Raw genomic sequence first — 24,060 nt, 5'->3', positions numbered from 1 at the left:
ATGTTCTCTCACTAATTTGGCAGAAATCTGATAGGGTTTCAGTACATGATCTGAATAACGTGTATCATATTGCTTAAGTCATGAATTCACATTCAAGGGCCTATAGACATCCGTGCAACACATAGCCAAGAGTCTGATTGCAAAACCTTGTAGCAAATTTCACATCAAACACCTTGCTTCATCCTTACACCTAGCGTGGCTCTTTTCCAAAAGCCTGATACTAATCAAATAGAGTAAAAGACAAGGCTTGGTCCTATGGGCCACACAGAGAAACTAAAGATATCAGCAAAATCTGACAGTGCTGTTGGCTTTCTTAATATATTAGCAAAATTGAAAAAAGAAGAAAAACCTTGGTTTTAGGGATTAGATAAGCAAAATAACACATTGAGGGGCATATGTTTTTCTCTTGATTTTTATCTCCACCATGCTGTGAAAAATGTGACCATCTTCGTGAACGAGTACCCAGACTACCACTACTTATTGTTTGTTAATACACCAATTCATTTACAGCTTATGCAAATACACTGAATATGCCACAATAAATACTCATAGTATAAAATTTATTTACAAAATATTTGCAAAATGAGTGAAAAAAATCAATTTATTTTCAGAACCCCATAAGACTGCTGTTAAATATACTAACATTGCTTTTTAGTGTGTCTCAAAGAGCTATTACAGATCCACAACACACAGCAAGAACAGAAATTCTGCACTGAAAAAAAAAAAAACCACCAAACTCCACTGAAATTAGTTTTAAAAAAATCTCATTAGGTTTTAAAGCAATTTTCTTTTCCATAGAGGGGCAATTCTCTGTGGCAATACAGAGAGAAACATGGAGATGCAAAATCAGGACTGTGTCTTCAATTAAAGAATGTGGATTCAACACTGCATCCTAGAAAGTTTATCATAATTAATAATATTATATGCTGGCTAGAGCCACTGAACTCTAGTGGCTCTTGCCAGTTATGTTGATACTATTTCCTTTCTTCTTTTGAACATATGCAGTCTAGCATACTTTAAACTACATCGAGAAAATTGCGCATTTACCATGTCAAGCTAAATAGCTAAATTTTCACTTCCTTTTTTACCTAGAAAAGGGAAATTAAAAGAGAACTGGAACAAAAAGTATGTTAACAGCACAAAATTTTACAGTACTTACCATCACCAACTTCAAAGTCCTTGAATGCAAGTTCTGAACCTGAGTCATCGAGAAGGATTTCACCATTTAAGGTGAACATCATAGTGTGTTCATTCATGTCAACCATACATCCAACAACATCTCCTGCTAGCCATGAGCGGCCAAAATGCTCATTACCCTGATGCCACCGCTGTGCCTGTAAAGGATTTCAAAGACTTTAAAAGAATAACAGTAACGATGTATGGGTTCATCTCCGTTTCAGTGGTAAAACTAATAATTAGCCCCCTCAATTAACACAGTACTAAAATTAAAACTTCCACAGCATATCATTCCAAAACAATGCCTGTGAATACTGCAAGTTAACTTTGAAAAATGGAAATCCAACAATTAACTTCCTGCAAGCACTTCTCTCAAATATATTCTAAAACATTGCTACGTGAGCTGACAGGGAAAATTGCTATTTCAACTTTTTAGTAAGAAAGAACATGGATTATTTTTATGCAGAAGCTGCATGAGAGACTTGTAATTAAAATAACATGCTATCAGTTACAATGTTAAATCGCTGTTTCACAAACTTTTTTTTTTTTAAACAATTGTTTTTGTTCAATCTAGTGGCCTAAAAATTCATTGCTTCCAAATACACTTTATTGTTTCCTTAAACATAATTCTAAAACTCTCGCATACAAGATAAATTAAAATTCTGTCATAATGAATTTTGGAAGGAACAGAATTGTCTGTGGATGGGATGAACTGTATAAGCTTCTGAGATATACGACAGTTGTTAAGGGCAATGATTTGTATGACCGACCAAGTCCAAGACTGCAGGGTTTTGGATGGGTAGCCTTAGCTGGGGTCTTGGATTGAAATTCAAATAAATGAACATCTATAAAGAACTATTACAAACATACATACAACAAAACAGTGTTAATAACAAATATGTTCCCAATTCATATATTCCATCACTGCTAGATTTTTATCCTCTTTATCCTTCTTCAAAATCTTACCAAACAAATGAGGCTTTCTGTGCATCCCAAAGGTCAAAAACAAGCTTTTATAGAACTAAGCAGAGAACCCATTAAAATATTATACAACAAAATAGCTTTGTGGATTGAGACCTAAAGGTCAAAGTTAAGATGCAGAAAGCAAACTACTACTCAGCTATTTTAGTGAAGACACTGGTCATCAATAGTTTACCTAATCCAATTAGGCATTTTATAAAACCAACTTTTCAGTTCTCTTTTTAAAGCGTATACTTGAATATCACGAGTTGGAAAAAAAAAAGAATAAAAATCCAATAACATGGATAAAATACAGCTAGAAACCTTGACCTGACCAGGAACAGGCAGGCCTACTGTTGGTTTCTGTCAAGTACTGCAATAGTAATAAAGGAAATTAATTCCAACATCAGACATAAGAAATGTACGGTAAAAGTTTTCATTAAGGCAAGAGTCACCAGTAGCCTTAACAGTAATTATATGGTTTGGATAGTGGTTTCACAGGCCTTCACAATGAAATAAAATGTTCCAATGAGTTATTTCATCTATTCTGATAAAAAGTAGTAACATAAAAAATACTTGGATTTCCTATATATTCTTAACACTGATTCAATCTGTCAGCACTTAATGTAGAGTTAAATTTCAGCAAAAATTACTGTTTGTATCATAATTAATTTACTCTAAATTGTATGGATTTCCATGAAAAAAAGACATGCTCTTCCAAACTTTTACATTTCTATAAAAAACTTGTATCAACGTTTGCCTCAGACACTCACTGTTAATAATCTTAACCACATTTATTCTCTAATGGGCAATGCTCATAGAGGGAAGAGTAGACCAAAAATTTAAAGGAATTATTAATATTTAATTACAGCTCTGCCAGTATTTACAATTTTGGTAAGTCATTTAGATATTTAATGGTTTATATACACTCTGTGCTGTGAAGCTGTGAAAAAAAATTGACAAAGAATAGAAAAGAGAAATGACAAGGTCTGCTAATGAATTCCTCAGGTGGCACTGATTTATAGCTTAGGCTTTTGTATTTTTCTCCCTATTCCACCTAGGGCCTCAAAGAGAGAGAAATAATTTCATAGAACACAGATGTAAGAAAAGAAAGCAATTAAGTTCAGGCAATGGCACACAGAATAAGATGCAAAATAAAGTTTTGCAATCACTCATATAATTACAGATAAACAAACCTTAAAGCCATCAAAAACAAAAGCTTCATCATCTGAGCCAAGTTCCTGATCTGGCAAGCAACCCGGCCTTGTCCAGCCAACTCTCATGTCTCCTGCTGTAACTGCCTCAAACTCGAAGTACCACTTCCCAGCCTTCACTGCATAAGTCTTCTCTGTGCGGAAGATCCTAAATTTTTCCATTATCCCATTGCATACATCCAGTCTTGTTGCTGTGAGGTTTAAAAAATGAACAGGTAAAGAAAAAATAAAAGTAGCATCAAGTACTGTATTCAACTACTGATAAAAAGCAAGCAGTTAAAAGAACAGACAAATACACAGCCCTATCTTTAAAGCACACTGAAAAATATTAGGAAGTAATGGAATTGGCATTCTGAAGAACAGATGACCTATTATCACATCAGTAAAGCAATCAAACAGTTAACCCAAATATAAAGCATGAGAGAATATAAGGCATTAATTCACAAGGCTTAAAAGATTGCCTTCCCTTTTTTTTGAAATATGGCATATAGATTTTTGCATTGTATTCCTGAGGCAAGTTAAGATGGATTGTATAACGAAACATTTTAACAGTGAAACTAGGAAAGTTCGCTGCTTGCCAGGTGCTAACATTTGCATGTTATGGAGATGATATCAAGGCTCATCTGGCCCTCCAAGTACTAACCCCTATTACTCTTCCATGCAGATATAAGTGAAAAAGCCAGGAATGATCTGGGACTTTGCAAGCATTGACTCCAGGGAAAGTGGTCAAGGGCTCAAGTAGTGCCCTCCTTGATCCAATCAGTGAGGGAGAAAAGAACCTGAAGACAACAGGTCCCGAGGGTTAACAACGCATTGCACAGCTGGTGTTAACAGCAAGGTTTTAGTTTATACAACAGTAAGATCCTATTTGAGGGTTAAACGTGACTTAGAAGAGATAGGATCCATGAGACTAAACCAGGCAAATATATCTTTGCCAACAGCAGGCCAACCTTGCTGGGAGAGCTTTAAACTAGAAATGACAAGGAAGGACATCATTCCTTAGAAAATATCCAAGTAAGCTGAGGATAAGGGTGGCAAGCCAAGGGCCCAGAGTGACAAGAACAGAAGGGACGCAGCAGTCAAGAAAACAGAGCTGAACTGGAACCCATTTGTGTGTAAGCATACAAAGGAGAAAGTGCCTGCAGAACAGCTTGATGGGGCTCCTCTGCCTCTTCTGGGGAAGCAGCATGCTTGGGTACCTCTCAAATGACTACACTGATGCATGGAGCATGTTCAAGTAAAAATGGGTGCAGTTACATATTAGGATCACAGGGATATGATGGGATAACTCACATGACTGGAACATTGCAACGGATGGATACAAGGATGGATACAAGGTTTTTTTTACGACAGAGGCTGTGGGGAAGATTGGCTTTTATGTGAGAGAGCAGCATGGAGATCTTGGGATGGCTCAGAAGCAAGCTCTGAGCTTGTAAGAAAAGATAAGCAGGCAGACCAACATTGGTAAATTCATCAAGGGCAATTGCTATTAAAATAGTAAACGAGGCTTTCTTCAAACAAGTAGAAGAAGCCACATGTTCAGCAAGAATAAAAGGCAGCAGGAGCCCTGCTTGGATGAGTAAGGTGCTCTTAACAGAACTCAGACATAAAAAGGAAATGTGTAAGTGGTGGAAAACAGGACCAGGGGACACAGAAAGAACACACAGATTCTGTCCAACCTTGCAGGGCTAGAGTTAGGAGCACCACGGTTGACCTGGAGTAGAATCTGGCAGGGAATATGGCAGGTAAGAAAGGATTCTACAAATGCAAATAACAAAAGGAAGATTAAGGAACCTAAGGGTCCACTTGGTGACCTGGCGACAAATGAGACTGGAAAGACTGAGGGACTTGGTGATTTCTTTGCCTCAGTCTTTAACAGTAAGATTGGTCTTCAGGAATCCTCAGCTGCTGAGACGAGAGAAAGTCTGGAGTAAGGAAGACTTATCCTCAGTGAAGGAGACCCAGGCTAGGAAATACTTAAATTGGATTTAAATAAACCCATTAACCCTGGTAGGTTGCAATCCACAAGTGGTATGAGAACTGGCTGATGTCATTGTGAAACTACTCCCAATTATCTTTGAAAGGTCATGGCAACTGGGAGAGGTTTCTAAAGACTAGAAGAGAACAAATGTCACTCCAGTTTTCAAGAGGAGCAATAAGGAAAAAGAAACAAAGAACTAGAGTCAAAAAAAACAAGGAACTACAGTCAGGTCAGTCAATCCTAGAGAAGATGATGGAAAAAATCCTCCTGGAAAACATCTCCAAACATATGAAGGACAAGAAAGTGATCAGGATTAGTCAGCATGGATTTATGAACACATAACCAATCTGATTACCTTTCACAGTGAGGTAGCTTGCTCTGCGGATAACAGGAAAACAGTGGATATTTTTGCGCTGACTATAATAAGGCTTTTCACAATGTCTCTCTTAACATCTCATAGCCATGCTGATAAAGTATGGGTTAAATAAGCCCACACTGAGGTGTATTGAAAGGCTGGCTGAAGACAGCCTGGTCAAGAGTAATGTAATCAGCAACACAAAGTCCCCATGGAGACAAGTCACTAGAGGAGTACCCCAAGGCTACTATGGTCTACAGGGGTACTGGAGCCAATGCTGTTTTCCGTTTTCATTACTGACCTGGATGATGGAACAGAGTACACCCACAGTAAGTTCAGAGATGACACAAAACTAGAAAGAGCAGTTGACAGTTGTGCTGTCATTCAGAGGGACCTGGACAGGCTGGAGAACTGGGCTGAAAGGAAACTCACAAAGTTCATCAACAGGAAAAAGTCTGGCACCTGGGGAGGAGCGACCCCCAGAAGCACTTCACACCGGGGCTGACCAACTGGAAAGCAAGTTTCACACAGAATCACACACAGAATTGTCTAGGTTGGAAGAGACCTCAAGATCATCGAGTCCAACCTCTGACCTAACACTAACAAGTCCGCCACTAAAGCATATCGCTAAGTTCAACATCTAAACATCTTTTAAAGACCTCCAGGGATGGTGACTCCACCACTTCCCTGGGCAGCCCATTCCAATGCGTAAAAACCCTCTCAGTAAAGAAGTTCTTCCTAATAACCAACCTAAAACACCCCTGGCGCAACTTTAGTCCGTTCCTCCTCGACCTGTCACCAGGCACGTGGGAGAATAGACCAACCCCCACCTCACTACAGCTTCCTTTAGCGTACTTATAAAGAGCAATAAGGTTGCCCCTGAGCCTCGTCTTCTCCAGGCTGAACAAACCCAGCTCCCTCAGCCACTCTTCGTAAGACTTGTAAGTTTGCAGAGAAGGACAAGTTGAATATGAGCCAGCATATACCCTTATGGCAAAGAAGGCCAGCAGCATCCTAGGGTCATCAGGAAGAGCTTTGCCAGCAGGTTGAAGGTGATTCCTCCTCTCTATTTGGGACCATTGAGTCCACATCTGGAGTGCTAGGTCCAGTTCTGGGCTCCCCAGTACAAGAAAGATACAGTCTTACTGGACCAAGTACAGCACAAAACCATGGCTGCAGCATCCTTCATGAACAGAGGGTAAGAGAGAGCTGCAACTACTCAGCCCAGAGAATAAAATGCTCAGAGCTATCTTATCAGTATGTATAAATAACTGATGGGAGGGAATGAAGTAGAGACAGCCAGACACAAAGAGGAAGAGGGAGGCAATAGGCACAAAATAAAACACATGAGATTCCATCTGAACACAAGAAAACACTTTTTACTGTGAGGATGGTCCAACACTGGAACAGGTTTCCAGAAAGGCTGTGGATTCACAGTCCTTAGATATATTCAACACCCATCTGGCCATGGTACTGTGTAACCTACTTTAGCTGACCGTGCTTGAGCAGTGAGAGGGGCATCTCAAGAGTTCCCTTCCAACCTCAACAGTTCCATGATTCTGTGAATTGGGCTCCCAGTTATTTAGATTAAAAAAAAAAAAAAAAAAAAAAAAAAGACTAAATTCATCCTCCAATCACTTCCAGTCACTATAAAAGTCAGGTGTTTGTCTTTGAGTTAAGATTCCTAAACTATGAGATACCTTTGTTTAACAACAAAAACAACCATGACAAAATAGCCCAAAATAATCTCAAAATAATCTTACTCCTGCTTCAGGAAAAGTGTATTAACATCTGTCAAGATAAAAGGCAGCAAATCTTGAAAGAATAAAGGTGCCTTAAGAAGAGCATAAAGGTAGTGTTAAAAGCAATGTCTGTAGATAACTGTTTAAGAACAAATCGAAACAAAATAACTGAATAAAACAATATTTCAAAAATATTATTAGCTAGTGAAATGAGAAAAAACAACATGCCAAATATAAATTGTTTTGACTGTTCTCCTTTACTCTCTCTCAAACTGTTGAAGAGAAAGTCAGATGAGACTAGATTTCATAGAGTGCTTTAAGAACTGCCACAGCAGCTTCAAAGTTCAAGAAAATGAGCTTTTTCACTTCTCTTGTCGTCTAGTGCAATACAGTGTAAAATAAATTAACTGCGGTGTTAAAACAAAAGCCTTCTCAGCCACTGATTAATTTTGTTAATTATCTGTAGCATGATCCCATTCTTATCATTGCTTACTATGTTTCATTTCAAAATTCTCTCAACTGTAAGTGCAAGTGATTTGTAACAAGCTAGTTTAAGAGAGTTTAAGTTAACATTCACACATTGTCAGGTAATTATGAGCAATATATTTTCTCAAAGACCAGTATGGCTTCACTAAGAGATTCAAAGAAGGCTGGAGTTAAACTTTAACACATTAAATTGATTTCTTCTTAAAAGTTATCACTGATTCTCTTAAATGATGAAGGAGCAATGGTATAAAAATATTACTAAACCAGTATGGTTTATATAAAACACTTTATCAAAGTATTTTTGTAGATAAAACTGAGTTGCTATTGGGCTTCTTCAGCGGAAGAGGATAAAAAGAAACCTCGAGAGAAAGCCTGAGACAACATAAACATGTTGTTCCTTGTGCTCCATAACAGCAGTAGAGAAGTGATTAGCTTGTGCTTCACATTTCTGCTTTATAACTTTTGTGGAAATTATGAACGAAGATTTTTTTTATAATTATCATTTTATTTTATTTTTTAAGTGCTTAAGCTTTTTAAGGGGAGAAAAGCTATGCTGGGACACACACTGCTTTCAGGCATAAAAATACTTCCATCTTCTCCCTTTTCCTTGACAACTAACAATGAAGTTTTGGACTTGGATCTCTACTCTCTGATCCAACTTTCCATCTACCTAGCCCAACGTTCTTGTCAGTATTCCTGTTCTTTTGCTACCACTTGCACTCTTTTATTGTGTCATCCCACCATCTTCTGGATCAATCTCTTCTGATACAAATCTACTTTTGTTTCTGTCATTCACAAAAGCACAAATCTTAGATTCATCTGTCTCCAAATCTCCTTTTTTTCCCCTCTCAGTGCACTGAACATACTGGGTTAATATTGATTTATCCACAGCTATGTGGCATCCATCTACTTCTACCCATGGAAGATGTTCTCAGATATTGCCAAAAAGCATTTACCCATTAATATTTCTTGAACTACTCATGGTCCTACATGGTGCCTCAGAGATGGCCATTCCTAGCATTCTTTTATACACTTTTTATCCTATCTCGTTTCTGGTTTTCCTTCAATATTGTTGGCTAACAAAGTCTTCCAAGACTTTACTATCAATTCAAACCATAAGGTAGCCTGAAATAACAAAAATTGCATTTAAAAAAGAAAAAAAAAAAAAAGAAAAGAAAAAAAAATATATATATATAAAAGAAATAATGCTTAGTTGATCTTTCTTCCCTAAGTTCTCTGAACTACTCTATTCTCTAGCATTTTACACAGTTTTCTCTCCATTAATCAGATCACACAACTAAGTATCAATCTGACCCTCTCTCTCAGATTAGGAAAAAGAATGCCTAAAGCACTTTGGATCTTTTCCTACAAATTTGCAAAGTATCAAAGCCTGCTCAGCCTTTGAAAATTCAGTATTACAGTCTTACCACTGCAATTCCTCCTCTTTCTGAATTTCTAATCAGCTCAAATTTTCTTATAAACTCAAACATGTCTGCACCTGCCTGCCCATTAAACTGTGTTAAGAATCTCTCCCTTTTCTGTTTTCTCATCGATAAAACAAGTCAGTATTTCTAACCTTATCTTGAGTAGCCTATAAAATCATGTCCCTCAGAAATTACTATCACACCTCATACCCCAAATGTTTGGCCTTTCTGGACTCAAGCTCAATAAATCTCCTGTAAGCAACTCTGAACTCTCTGCCACATAATCCTTTCATCAGTAGCATTTTTACTTTAATGGTCTACACAATTAAAGCCTTAAAACCACTTTTCAAGATCCTCAGTACCTCTTCTATACAGGAGATTGACCACCACAAAGCATGGGAAGTGAGACTACATTGTCTTTTTAGATTCTAAGTAAACTAAGGCTTTCTAGATTTTAAGCAATCCCTAAGCTACAGCTGCTGTGGGTAACTAATAGCACTTATAGCAAAGAATTAAAAAAATGCTGTTATACAGTTCTGTAAATCAATGTTAAAAATAAAAGTCATCAACGGAGATGCAGAACACCACTAGATGGCTCTATATCATTTAATAACAGTATGGATTTTGGCTAATGAAAGGGAATATGTGTGATATGATTTATGCATCTCAAAAACTGTAGATGTTCGTGAACTGTTAAACTTAAAATAAGTATAAACTACAAAATACGTATAAAACCTGTGGTTGAATGCAATTCTAGTCTTTGTGGAAGACTAGATCGTGGGACACTTCTTTAAGTACTTTACTCTGGAAAATTTGCAACAGGATTGATGACACTTTTCAGATGCAAAGATTGCACGTGTTCTTTTAATTTAAGTAGTAACTCCATGCACAGAGCTAGCTCAAAGATGCTCTGCATCTTAAGAAAAAATAAATAAATTGATTTTTCTAGCCATTCATTCCTAAGATAAGACAGGTACATTTGGTTCTCAGAGCTGTAAATGTTGAAAGGGAATTAATATTGTTCAATGGGATCTGGAGAAGATGGTAGAAAAAGAATGTGCTTTCTTTCCCTCTCCCTACCACCAGACAGTTCTTTTATCTTCATAGGAGTCAAACACCTCCTGCACCAGCCAACTCACCTTCTCAGAACCATGCAGGTCATATATGTACTCTCTCTATGCAGTACCTCTTCCCCACAGTAGGAGGGGGTTGGGAAACATTAAGATTATGAATCAGTCTTAAACCCTACAGACTAAACACAAGCAGATTTAAAAGAGACCATGGTGTTTTGCCACTAGCGCAATCTACTCTACACAGCAACAGATTATTTTGCCTGTTCAGCAATCCATCCCTGTTACACATTCATGGTATCAGTTTAAAAATGTAGCCACTCATAAAAACTGAATCAAACTATAGATGCTGAAAACACTGCCCTACATATCAATAAAATATTCAGACTAGCAATGGTACAATTGCAATCAAAACATTGCTAGGAAATGAGTTGAAGTTTAATTTTAGTCTACTGAACTTTGAACATCTACGAAAATAACAGAGGCTTAAATGCTCTAACAGATTGTCTAATTCGACAGTTTTTCAGTTTGAAAACACAGAGATTTGGTTTATATGCATGTCTTTGAAAATGTCATCTTTTAGTTTTATGTATTTAAATAGAGGATTGTATGCAAACTGCAGAATCTTTAACTATTTGAAGTTAAAACTGCAAGAACATAAAATTCACTTCTACTGAGCTTACATATATTTTTTCTTATCAATTTTGCTATTCTGTTGTGAAATAACAAAGATAGTACTAATCAAAATATTTTAATTTAAAAATGATTTTGGATTGGGGCACTTCAAATATTTGTGCATATATTTAAAATGCAAGGATACATTTTATTCCCTGGTATAAGACCAAGATGATATATATGTCTTCTTGATTTTCTGTATTTTAGGGTTATGTCTTGTAGCATTCACAATCCTGATTTAAATTATTGAAATTATTTATTCACCTTAAATGTCATAAACCAGGAAAAAGTAGTGGAAAAAAAAAGTGTATGAATTACAAAAATTGTAATTACAAAAATGTGACACAAAATGAAACGTTTTAAAAATTCTTCATTCATTTGAGGCTACTGGAGGAGAAAAGGAAACCATAAGGAATGTAAAGTCAAAGGGTTATATAACAACATAATACATATAAAAGGGCCTATTAGTTTTGAATGTACTCTAACTGTTTAGGTTGTTTTACTGAACCAACAAATCAAGCAGTGAAGTGGAACAGTCTTCTAATTTCGAGAAAGAGCGAGACAACAAAATTGTTTACCATGATCTTGGTCAGGAGCTTCCAGGTTGTAACCGTAGCCTAAAAGGGTACGAACTGCTTCACGAAGGCTGTCTTTGTTTGACTTCTTTGTCCGATCATCCAAAAGAGCATAAGGTACAAGGCGAGGATTTCGTCGATTTTTCACATCCTGTAAAAGTATGAAGAATCGAATTCCATTTCAGAAGCCATACTTTCTCTTAAACTGTGCTGTAGCAATAGTATAAGATTTACTACTTATACCAACTGAAATCATGGAATCATAAACACAGCAAGGATTCTAAAAAGTTGCTGTGGCCTAGAAACTAGTAACAGTGATTTACTTAAAAAAAAAAAAAAAAGTAATACACAAATAAAGGAATCTGCATAGCTTATGCCCACATTTCTATCAAATAATTTGCTGAAATTTGATTAAAAATCAATTATTATTATTAATCAAAGCAAACAACAAGAACACAGACAAATGTGAAGAGTTTGACTGAAAAGTCAAAGGGATCGTCTTTTGTTCACTCTTTATGAAGCAGCTACCACAGGAAGCTAGTGTATAACTAAAGCACAAAGATAACATTGTAGCACAAATATATAGGTTGGTGTTTTTTGGTTATAGAACTAAACAAGATATAAACAACAACAACAAAGTCAACAAGATATAAACAAAATGAACAAGAACAAGACACTGCCAATAAAAATATCGATAAACATACTTTATAACAATTAATAAATAATAAAACAGATCATAAATCTATGCCTTACTATATAAAATACTTTAAAAGTTATTTTTTCCAAAATAAAGGTTCTTGTAAGGATATAACTAATGTGATTATGTGCTGCAGAATTTTTGTAATAGGAAATTAATGTAACCTCACCCACTGAAATTAACACCTTGGTATGAATTGAACTTTGCATTTTAGGTTTATTAATGTAAAATTTATTAGATTTTACTCTAGTCCAAAATTTTCTTATTTGAAAGCATTGTTTAAGTGGATTACTTACATGACTTACAAAATTTTAGTAACTAATTGAATTGTTTACTTGTCTACATTTTCTTCTTTTGTCCTGAGAGAAACCATGCAAATAACTCTCCATGTTATTCCTAATATCTCTATTATTTAATTATTTTTAAAAATCAGACATATCAAAAACTATTGCTGTTTGGATACAAATTCCAGAGATAGAGGTATTTTGTGTTTAAATTATTAAGAAGTGCAAAAATAGTGTCTATTATTTTAGAAAAGTATCTTGCTTTTTTTTTTTTATAGCATTGCAGGTCCACTGTTAAGAATGTATGTAATTTTCACTCTATATGTTTTTGCAGTCAGAAAAGAAATGGCATATCCATTCTGACAAATTCCTGCAGGCACTTTTAATGCAGGGCTATCTGCCTTTGGGCTCATCACAATGAGCAAACACTAAAGTGCAGTTATTAACCAGTGCTTTGTGAAATCTGGTCCTACCAATGAATTTCCTTCTAAAAAAAATAAACTTTACTGGACATTACCTATGAGCTAGAATGGCTAACAAAAATATAAAGATAACACATTGCTGATGACACTAAGTACTATTCCTTATCAGCTCTAGTTATATTCAGTGGGATGGCCAATGTCAGGGTAAACACAGAAATCATTTGAAGGGCTCTCTTTCCATACTTTTTCAAAACACTTTCGAGCTGACATTCCCTTTTTTCTACTGAGTAGTTGATTCAGTAGATATGGAAAAAAGCTGCTACTGAAATGGACCAAAAATGTACTGAAAATACTGTTACAAGGAATTATTACTTCTTTTATAAAAAAGTGAAAAAAATAAAATTATGTGAAAATATTCACATTAACACCAGAGATGAAACACCATGGTTTAAAATTATTTGTCTTCTAAAAGGCATAAAAAGAGAAATATTTTCTTCTGAAATGCCGCTTGTCCAAAAGGACATTATGAAACATTTTCTTTAAAAAATGAATCAGAAATAACTGGAATAACAGTTAACTTCTGAGTGTAACTTCTCAGCCATAATATTAATTACAGTTAGACTAATGACCTGGTAATTACATTAATGTACATTAATATATGGGCAATCAGCAGGTAATGATATATGACAATATCTAGAATATGAATTCCTTTAGAAATGCCTAAGCACACAGTTACAGTATGGAAAAAAAAAAGGCATAAAAAAATATAAAACAATCTCAGATTTATAGATTACTTAGGTCTAAGTTTATTTAACATTGTGACCTTATTCACTAATTCACAACTGTGGCTACTTCTTGAAGTATGAATAAGAGCAGGGATTTTTCTTTTAATAGTTTTGTTCTTTATTTCCTGTTATTTGTCTATCTAAATTTTGAATGTTATACTTATTGCTGACTTAAGAACTGTTATTGCTATACTCATCATAAGATTTGGTACTTATAATCTTCCAAACCTCTGCGGTTTAAGCATAGGAAATCAAAAGAATGTTCCTATACAGTAACTGAGTTTTGCACAGCCACAGTCAAGTCAGTTAGAGAGCTGATTAGCTAAGAGTGGTAATTTTTATTAACTATATTTTCAATTTGTACATAGACTTAATTATTTTTATTCACTACAGAAAAGTTACTGTTTTGAAATTTATTGTGGACTTTTAAGAGATGGAAAACAGCTTGATTTTCTTTATATATTTTTTTTCTCTCCAGAATTTACCAGGTTTGACAGTCTAATGCTTCATCAGAAGACTGTTTTGTATAGTGTTTGTCTGGTAAAGTACTTGTTCACTAAGTCATATGAAATAAAATAAATAAAAAACAACAGAAACCCTTAAGCTTGCTGACAAAGTTCTGTTTCAAATGGTTTGAACTGAGTAACACACATGAAGTTTATATAATTGTTTGGTTTTGAATTCAGAACCTATAATATCATAGTAAAAGAAAATAAAGAAAGAAGCCTAGATATTTTATTACTCAACTTTGTTTCTATTGAGTACAACACAAACACCACATACGGTCCTTTACAATTGAATTTGGAGTAAAGTAAAAGAAAGCATTGTAGCCAGGAGAAGTCAGTATTACAATATACAATGTATACAACAGATTTAGTTGTATTACAGAAAATAGAATCAGAATGGTTTGGATTGGAAGGGACCATTAAAGACCATCTGGTCCATCCCTCACCACCCCCCTCCATTAATTACAATTATTGTATTTACAGTAATTGGATTACCACACGTGTAGTTATTTGTAGAGTACATGTGAAATAGGTAGTATTAAGTCAACATAGACACCGAGCAAATATAATTCTTAATAGTAGAAAAAAGAACTACAGAAAAATATACCCAAACACACACCAACATTTATCAAGGAACTTTTTAATTGCAAATAATGAATGCTACTACAGAATAATTCACAGAGGAAATACAACGGAAACTATAGAACTGCATTAATTCATTCAGTGAATATGAGTATGTGATACGCAGGTAATTCATTTAGTACAAACTGCAGCTTTCATAGACAGATGTCATGGAAGAGTAAGATAGAAACAGGAATGTCCACAATGTCTACAGCAGCAGAGAATACCAGTCAAACTGTAAGCAACTCTAACAGAATAATTTGTTAAAAGTTTGCATAACAATGTTGTATTCTTCAGAAGTAATTCAGTAAGAACAACAACAACAACAAAAAAAAAAGCCTTATATAAGCCTCTGAAAAACATCTGAAATGATAAAGAACAATATAGTTTTCAGAGCTATAAAAGTGATATTGCAAACCTATGTAGTCCTGGGCCTTCCCAAAGCTCTGAGAAGTTCAGGATCACCAGACTAAAAGAAACAAAAAACACACATACACAAAAAAGCACATATAAAATAGTGCCTATCAAAGAGAAAGATAGGAAAACACTGAAAAATTAAAGCATGGATTAGGAAGAGTGCACGATTGATTATAATAATTTAATGGCATTGTAAGTTTTGTGATCTAAAGTATTAGAGCTGTACAGATACATATTCTATGATACTATGTAGTACCGAAATGACTTTGTTCTCTTAACCAAAGCTGTTAAATGACAAGCATAAAGTCAACGTATTTCACCACATATTCAAGTGAGACAGATATGCTGATGTTTTCCAAGCTTCATTCGCACCATTATAAACCCTCATTTCGCAGCCGTGAAAGGATTCTGTTTGCTGCTACGTCTGTGGGTCTTGCACTTCCACAAAGATTTTTGAGCAACTGCCACTATAAATGCTATTGGTGAATTTGCCAGCAGTGCTGTCAGAAACTCAGCTCAGTGAGCCAATGTGTGAGGCATACACACTGAGCTGGATCATTTACGTATACCATAAATTTTTCATCTGGTTATCCAGAGGCCTAGCTTTTCTGTGTTTACTATACCTTTAACCATAAATCATCAATATAAAAAATTATTTCATAAGGTAAAAATAATTCTGAATTCATATTTAGTAGAAAGTCATTTCAAGCTCCAAGAGTCACTAGAACTGGAAAGCACACTACAGTCCTAACAAAGTTAAATTCTTGGCAATGTTAAAAAACATATCCTAAATTTAACCACCCATAGCAGAACTTGTGTTCCTAAGCTGGTTTTCTAGCAGTTCGGCTCTATACTCAGAAGTACGTGTATGCTTAGAAGTATGCATACAGGTTCTACCATCTTCACTGAGGATTGTACACATACAGAACGTCTGGCAGAATGTGCTCTTACTGTAAATGGAAGGAATTAATATATCAATATAAAAAATGTAAAATGGAAAAGTGATGTAACAACATTATTTTTTTTTTTTTACAAGGACAAGATGCATCTTTCTATATACTTAATGACAAAATAATTGACAAGCTTTAAACTTGTCATTTTTTCCATACATCCATATTTCCTCTGTCAGAACAGTGCCTCTCTTCATTGCAGCAGAAGACAGTCTGGGAAGACCAACTCCTAATCAAATAGTGATTATTATGCTACAAAATCTTAAAATCTTCAAATTCTACAAAATCTTAACATGGAAGAATCTGGCTTTAAAAGACCTAACTGTCTTTCTCATTGAATTTTGAGCCAAACTGAAAATGGACATGATATTTGCTTCACAGCCCTAACTATCCCAGGTCAGGAACAATCTTTTTTAAGTTGCTCTTCACACAGTAGGAAGAACTCTTTAGGTTTCTAATTTTTACAACCAGTTATTAAAGCTGTTTTGTTTTTTTTTGTTTGTTTGTTTGTTTGCTTTTCTCTCAATTGTTAGATTCTTCAGCCACAATACAACATCCTTTTGCTGTTGAAGCAAAAGTAAAACATCCTTTGACAAGCTATCTGCATAAGTAACAATACATACAACCAAAATCTAAAAGTCAGAATCTTTGGATGTGACTCCCACAATCAGTATGGGGACTTAAAATATATTCAGTAAGTGGAAGAGGACAGCTTGAAATTCTTTTCATTTGCTTTGTGATCTCTGAGCTTGTTTCTTTTCTTTCTGTAAAACAGAAAGAAAAGACAAGCTGCTCCTGTATAAATAATACCACAGACTTATGTGCAATATATGCCAATTACAACCAACATTGTAAGCTAACATGCGAGTTCTGAACATTTTCCACTCTATTGTGAAGCTTTAGTCATGAATGCATCCTTTTATACTTCAATGCTATTTTGCAATCAGCTTGTTATGGAAAAACCCCTTTCAAAAAAACAAGTTTGGTAACTCAGAGCATTATGATAGCATATAATGTCAAAATCTATACATGTAGAATATTTTTAAAAGCCCTCTCTCATAGCAGAAATGTGACTTTAATTGACTTACACCAAGGATATATTGCTCCTTTGTCTATATCTATCAGTCTTATCTGTCTTCAATCATTTATCAGTTCCCCAGTTCAGAGAAGACGAACTAGTAGGCAACCATTTTCTCCCTTAAAGGGACACTGTCAAGTACTTTTCATACTGATTTTGTGCTTGTTTTTCCACTTACCCTTGATATTTGATATGTTCTTGTAAGTATAAATTTGTATTTTCCTACCTGTTTTGCTCCTTCTGCTCCTTTCATGGAGCGACAAGCTACTCTGTCCTACTGAAAAATACTTACTTGTTTGTGATCAGTGTCATCACAGCTGTCAACACAGTTCTGGGAACAGGATTTATTAGTTAACTTGTGCTCCCTCTGCTGGCTGGCTGGTTGGCTCTGCAGCAGCAGAACAAAAATACTGTGTATAGTCACGCACAAACAGCAGCGATAACTTGTAAAGAAAAAAATCCTGACAAGCAGTGGTGGATTTAGAGGAAGAAAAATTGTGGAACATGAAAAGCATTTTTCCCATCAGATTATAACAAGAAAAAAGAAAAGGGTTATACATGAACTACTTGACAGTATCCCTTTAATTTTTCATATTTTATAATCCCAAAACCATGAAGCATTCATAATGGAATAGAACTTCTAGATCATCTAATCCATCCTACAGCAATGGTATGATTGCTGTTTATAACATATTTCCCAGTCATTACTTCATCTACTTTCAAACCTCTGTAAATTTCTTTCCCTTAGGAAACTATTTCACAGCTCTGTATGATCTGTTTAGAGTATTACACAGCAGAGCACCATGTCACTTTATTACAGTACTGTAACATGTCACAGTAATTTGATGGAATGAAAAAATGTAGCCCATGAAACAAATCCATTGTTGGAGACAAGCAAAAGCACACAGCAGCATGGACAACAGCTAGCAGCTTGCCATATGGTAAGTGTTCCAATTAAATGAGAAGCATCTTTGCACAGCACCCAGAAAGGGGCAGCTTGCTCTTCTGCTCTCCTCTTTCAACTCTTAATGAATAGTATTTGTTATCTGAACATTGTATGCGCTTTTGGAATTCAGTTGTCTGTCATTTCTACGGAAGAAAATAAAATTCCTTATTTTGAAAAGAGAAAAAGAATTAAGAGCAAATCAACATCAACACCCAAAGCATGGCTTCCACAGGACAGGCTTTTGGTGGTAAGGTTTTCAAGGACATCATCCATCCACTAACGCATAAGTGAGACTAATGTAATTTGTCTGCTTAACACGGGGAGTAGAGAATACTGGTAATCTTGCCGAACTGCTTCCTGAAGTTCATGAACATTCCTGAGGTCTCAATGCTCTTTAACAACCTGAATATGTTGAAACCATAACTATGACACTGCTCACTCCACCACTGCATTACATTCTCAACAGCAGTGCCCACTCAGCACAAATAAGTCTTCAGTTGGAATGGATCAGACCCAACAAAATATTTGATTGTTTAAAGCAGAAGTATCCAAAACTACAAATTTGCCACCCCAGTTAAGAGGCTTTCCAACCAAAGTGTATCCAGCTTCATAGCCATTTAAACTTTTTAAATTCTCTAGGCTCTTTTCTCCCACGTGCCTGGTGACAGGTCGAGGGGGAATGGGCTTAAGTTGCGCCAGGGGAGTTTTAGGTTGGATCTTAGGAAGAACTTCTTTACTGAAAGGGTTGTTAGACATTGGAACAGGCTGCCCAGGGAAGTGGTGGAGTCACCATCCCTGGGTGTCTTTAAAAGACGTTTAGGTGTAGAGCTTAGGGATATGGTTTAGTGGGGACTGTTAGTGTTAGGTCAGAAGTTGGACTTGATGATCTTGAGGTCTCTTCCAACCTAGAAATTCTGTGATTCTGTGGTTCTTTGCATGCCTATAATTGTCTTTGTCTTGGTAGGGAAGAACTATTCAATATTGATCATATACCTAAGCCCAGTCGAGATTCAGAGAAGGATTTCCTCTAAGTCTCTTTCAGATGATGACCTGGTAGACAAAACCAGAACCTGATTCATGCTGTCTTCTTTAAGCATCTCAGAAAACCTAAAAAAAAAGGGCTTATAATCTTAATTCAGTATTTATTAGGTCCAAGTGATAGTGATACTCTCTCTATGTAACAATCAGTCCCTGGCCATCAAAAGGATTTAGATACCTGCACAGTTCAGTAATTACAAGCCTAAAGTGTTCAAAACTATACCTCTATCTTTCACAAATTTTCTCAACAACAGACTATAACTTGTAGTATCCAAGAGCAGATTTCATTTGCATGTTGAGCTCTGTCATCCAGTGAGCAGTGCAAGGAGTCCAGGAAAGGCCCAAGTTCCAGTCTAGCCTCCAAGACAGTAATTTAAGTCAGAGGATAAAACACAGACAACTGACTAGTGAGTAGACAAAGTCCTCCTCTTTCTCTCTGCTCTCTTCCAGTGAGCCTCCACAATGGCACAGCATTTTTAGATTCCAGTGGTAAAGTCAGTCTTACCTATGTACAGCACTAACAACTTAAGAAAGACTTCATGATTCTTCTGAAATTTAGTTGCAGTGTTTGATTTCAGGTGTTTACATGCCTTAGTGCATTTGTCTAATGATTTTTTTTTTTTTTAAACCAAAGTTGTAGCCTAGGAGCAGCTCTGCTATCTTTCAGGGACTATAATAAAACTCATAATTATTTATTATCACATGAAGGCTCTTCAAAAGCAGAATTTTCTATATCAACAGACACATCAAAACATATATACAGACTGTATAAATAACTTGTGTAAATGTAAAGGAGAAATCTTTTTTTCTCCATCACCCACTCCTGTTACCTTCTTTTGTTTATTGTTACCAACCTAATAACACTCAAGAAATCTTTTAGCTGCCTTTTTCACATTATATCACACTAATTCAGAAAACATGTAATTTAACTGAAAATTCACTCCAACAAATACAGCAAAATTATTTCTGCTTTTTCAAAGATGCACACATACACTGAGTAGGTTAAACTACACTTAAGATCTAAGAAACCTTATTTACTACATATGTGGGTTTAAATTTTCCCAATGCTACTTAGAAATGTAGCAAACAGATGCATTTGATCCCAGTAATTTCTTAACTTCATCTTAATAAATAGAATCTGTTACTAAAATAAATTTAACTTTTGTTAGTGGTTCTACCAAAGCTGTAAAAATTTTCCTTCATTCATTTCAAACTCTCTGATTGGCAAGGCCCTGAATTGAGAATGTTTGGCTTCTGGGAGGAAAAAAAAAATACAGGAGGCGTAGTGTAAATTATTGTGTGCATTCTTTAATATATCAGAAATATTTCTTGGGAGAATCTTGAGACAGACAGACTCTCATTCTAGAGGCAAATTGTGCCTCCATAAACATAGGATTATAGCAGTGGGTTCAAAAATGAATTAATCTGCTCCCCCTAGCTGGCAACAGACAAGAAAATCATTACTTTCAAAACTTTTCCTGATTAATATTCTATCAGAAATGTTAACAGCACTTCAAAGGGCCATCTTCCCTTATTTAAGGATGCAGTATTAGGGACAAATTTAGTCCTGTTGTAGGCAGAGAGTTGCACCAAGACTGTGTCTATATAGTAGGGTATATATGTGCCTTCAGTGTCTATATAGTAGGGGATACTATACATATTCCAGTCTGCAAACGCAAGAATAGGTTCATAGTGTGCCTAGACCCAAATACAGAATGTAGATTTTTTAAACAGTTTACAAAGTACCTAAATGGTATCTTTATAGTAAGATACTTTAGTGGACAATGCTTAAATGCTATATGGAATATAATTAGTTGCATAAATGTATTTTTGCCAGTATGTGATGAGTTGAAGCAACTAACTTAAAATATATAAAATCATATTTCTTTTATGCAAGAGCTTTGCAAATAGAATGAGCTTCAATCCTGTACAAAAACAAAACTTGAAATGTGCTGAACTGAAATACATAACTAGAACTTTTGTCAAAAATGAAAACACTCTTTGTAGGCAGGAAATAAAATGTACCTACAAAACAGTGTTTTTAATTTTTGAAAAAAAAAAAAAAAAAAAAAAAAAAAAAAATGCCCAGCGCAAACCCATGAAAACTCATATTTTCTCCCAGAGGGTGGATTTTCCTAAAATTTCACTGTGATATGCTACCACACACTTATTAACAAAAGATAGGTTTCCCTATATAAAATTCAAAGGTAATCACAAAAAGAATAGAAAATATGACTCCTAAGGGAAAAGTGATACATAGTGGCTGTTTTGAAAAACAACAAATTATTCATTGTAATTACTCTACTGTTTGACTTTAAAAAAAGAATAAATAAAAAAAAAAAAAAGAGTGAAAACAAAGACCATGAGTTTTGCTGCTAACAATCCACCATGCTTAATTTTTATTCCACTCCAACACATTCTGACACCTACCATATAGCTTTCGTAATCATTGAAACAAGATAACAAGTAGGACTGGAACTTGGAGACTGGCTTAACTGTTCTCAGTTGCTTAATGCCTTTGCCAGAAATATGTTAGTAAAGTACTTGCTAGAAGTTTACATTCTGTTTTTGCTGTATCAACAAAAACATCCAATTTCCAGGATTGCCAACATTTAAATGATACCCCTACTGAAAGTCAGTGATTACATTTCCTAAAATACTAAAACATATTAGCTTCCTGCATGCAATTTTCTCATGCTGAGATACAGATAGCATAAAAGAATGTATGACCAACTTTTTTCCCCCGCTTATAAAAGAAGACTCGTATTGCTAGAAGATCTAGCAAAAGGATTGCTCTAATTACATATTTTTGCTTTCTTGACTGACAAACATTCATTTGATGCTTATTCCTGCTTTTGTGTACCAATTATTCTCATTTAACTGTGAAATATCTCAATAAATAAGCGCTTTCTTAAGTGACTGAAGTTAGCACTTACCTGCTGGATACCATAGGTCCAGCCTTGCCTGATACGGTCCCTTGCCCACACATTGTGAGCATTCTCTGCTAGTTTATCCACCATAGCTTCTTGAGAGGGGGTCAGTTTGATAAAACTCAGATCCATGGGAGCAGGCTTATACCCACTCAACAACTGGTAGCTGCCAAAGAAACACAGAACTTGTAGTTACTTGTCAGTAAGAAAAATAAATAATAACAGGATCTGCAAAGGAAAGAAGTGACAAGTATGTAATAGTCTATAAAAATAATCTGTCTTTTAGCATAAAGAATAATAACATACTGACATTTGATTTTTTTTCAAACTAATTGCATCTTGATCAGGTTAAGTAGCTGTAGTAATGAAAGCCATACCAAATGAGCTGAACTAAAATGTTTCCAAAGTATTTTAGTACTTTCACATATTTAAAGTAGTAGATTAAGATGTGATCTATCTAAATACTTATATGAACGCTGTTATAATTAACTCTGAGCACTTCACAATAATTATTAGAGTTTAAGTACTTCCTACTGATGAAAGAAAATATTTTCTTCCTTTTACATATAGGGATGTGAGACTGAACAGGTTAAATGAATTACTCAAGATCACACATGAAATCTGTTTATTGTAAATTTTTCTTTATAATACCTCATCCCTTAGTTAACCTTTAAATCTTAGAAGCAAATGCTTAAAACTTAAGCATGACTTCTGAAAAGTTCTCTCGTTATTTTTAGCACTCCTAAGAATGAAGTGTATTCTGCATTTATGAAGTTTCTCCCACAGAATTAATTATAGTCATCTCCAACATTGCTTATGACCAAGCTTTCTTCAATAAAGACTGTAACACATATGGTAATTGGTGCAGTATATCAGGACTACAACACTAAGGTGCACCATTGGGATCCACTCACACAAAACAACTCTAGCCCCAGTGTCTTCATAAGATAGAACATAGGAGTCTTGCCTAGCATTTCTCTGTAAGAGGGAAGGGGATTTGATAGTTTTTCAATCTTTTGGAGTAGTATGCCAAGCATGTTAAAATAATAGTAACAGTACTATAATAATATTGGCAACAACAACGGAAAGTTCTTGGTCTGGTTAGCAGCTGAACTGTGCCCTCAATCAAATTAAAAATAAAAATAAAAATGATAACACAGATCTGGTTGCAAATCTTTGATTCTTTGCAAGCAAGTTATTATGATTGCACAGTACAAAACAACTGAATAATTGTCCTGGTTTCAGTTAGAACAAAATTAATTTTCTTCCTAGTAGCTAGTGGAATGCTGTGTTTTGGCTTAGGATGAGAAGAGTGCTGATAACACCCCGATGTTTTAATTGTTGCAGAGCAGTGCTTATACCAAGCCAAGGACATCTCAGCCTTTTGCTCTGTCCTGCCAACGGGCAGGCTGGGGGTGCAGTAAGAGCTGGGAGGGGACAGACCCGGGACAGGTGACCCAAACTAGCCAAAAGGGTATTCCATACCATCTGACGTCATGCTAAACAATATATAGGGGTGGCTAGCCGGGGGGAGGGGCCGGACTGCTCGGGGTTAGGCTGGGCATTGGTCAGCGAGTGGTGAGCAATTGCATTGTGCATCACTTGTTTGTACATATTATTATTACTTTCCTATTATCACCATTGTATTATTATTGATATTATTGTTATTATTTTTTTTTATTATTATTTTCCTGTCTTATTAAACTGTCTTTATCTCAACTTACGGGA

At 35.4% G+C, this 24,060-nt stretch overlaps 1 protein-coding gene across 13 annotated transcripts in view; it reads right to left on the bottom strand.

The window, feature by feature from the left end:
- The window catches only part of RYR2 (ryanodine receptor 2), a 408,101-nt gene that overhangs the window by 146,016 nt on the left and 238,025 nt on the right, over nucleotides 1-24,060 (bottom strand). For all 13 annotated transcript variants that reach the window (XR_011094640.1, XM_068676244.1, XM_068676247.1 and 10 more), the window contains 4 exons: nucleotides 22,339-22,498; nucleotides 11,662-11,809; nucleotides 3,333-3,541; nucleotides 1,160-1,334 (listed from right to left, as the gene is read on the bottom strand). Coding sequence is in view for 12 of the 13 variants with exons in the window: in XM_068676244.1 (XP_068532345.1) it covers nucleotides 1,160-1,334; nucleotides 3,333-3,541; nucleotides 11,662-11,809; nucleotides 22,339-22,498 (692 nt within the window). In the remaining variant the exon portion in view is untranslated. The remainder of the gene's footprint in view (nucleotides 1-1,159; nucleotides 1,335-3,332; nucleotides 3,542-11,661; nucleotides 11,810-22,338; nucleotides 22,499-24,060) is intronic.

The sequence above is a fragment of the Anas acuta genome, chromosome 3 (genome assembly GCF_963932015.1).
Source record: "Anas acuta chromosome 3, bAnaAcu1.1, whole genome shotgun sequence".
NCBI lineage: Eukaryota > Metazoa > Chordata > Aves > Anseriformes > Anatidae > Anas > Anas acuta.
Note: the sequence above shows the minus strand (reverse complement) of the source record. Positions and strands in the feature narration are given on the sequence as shown.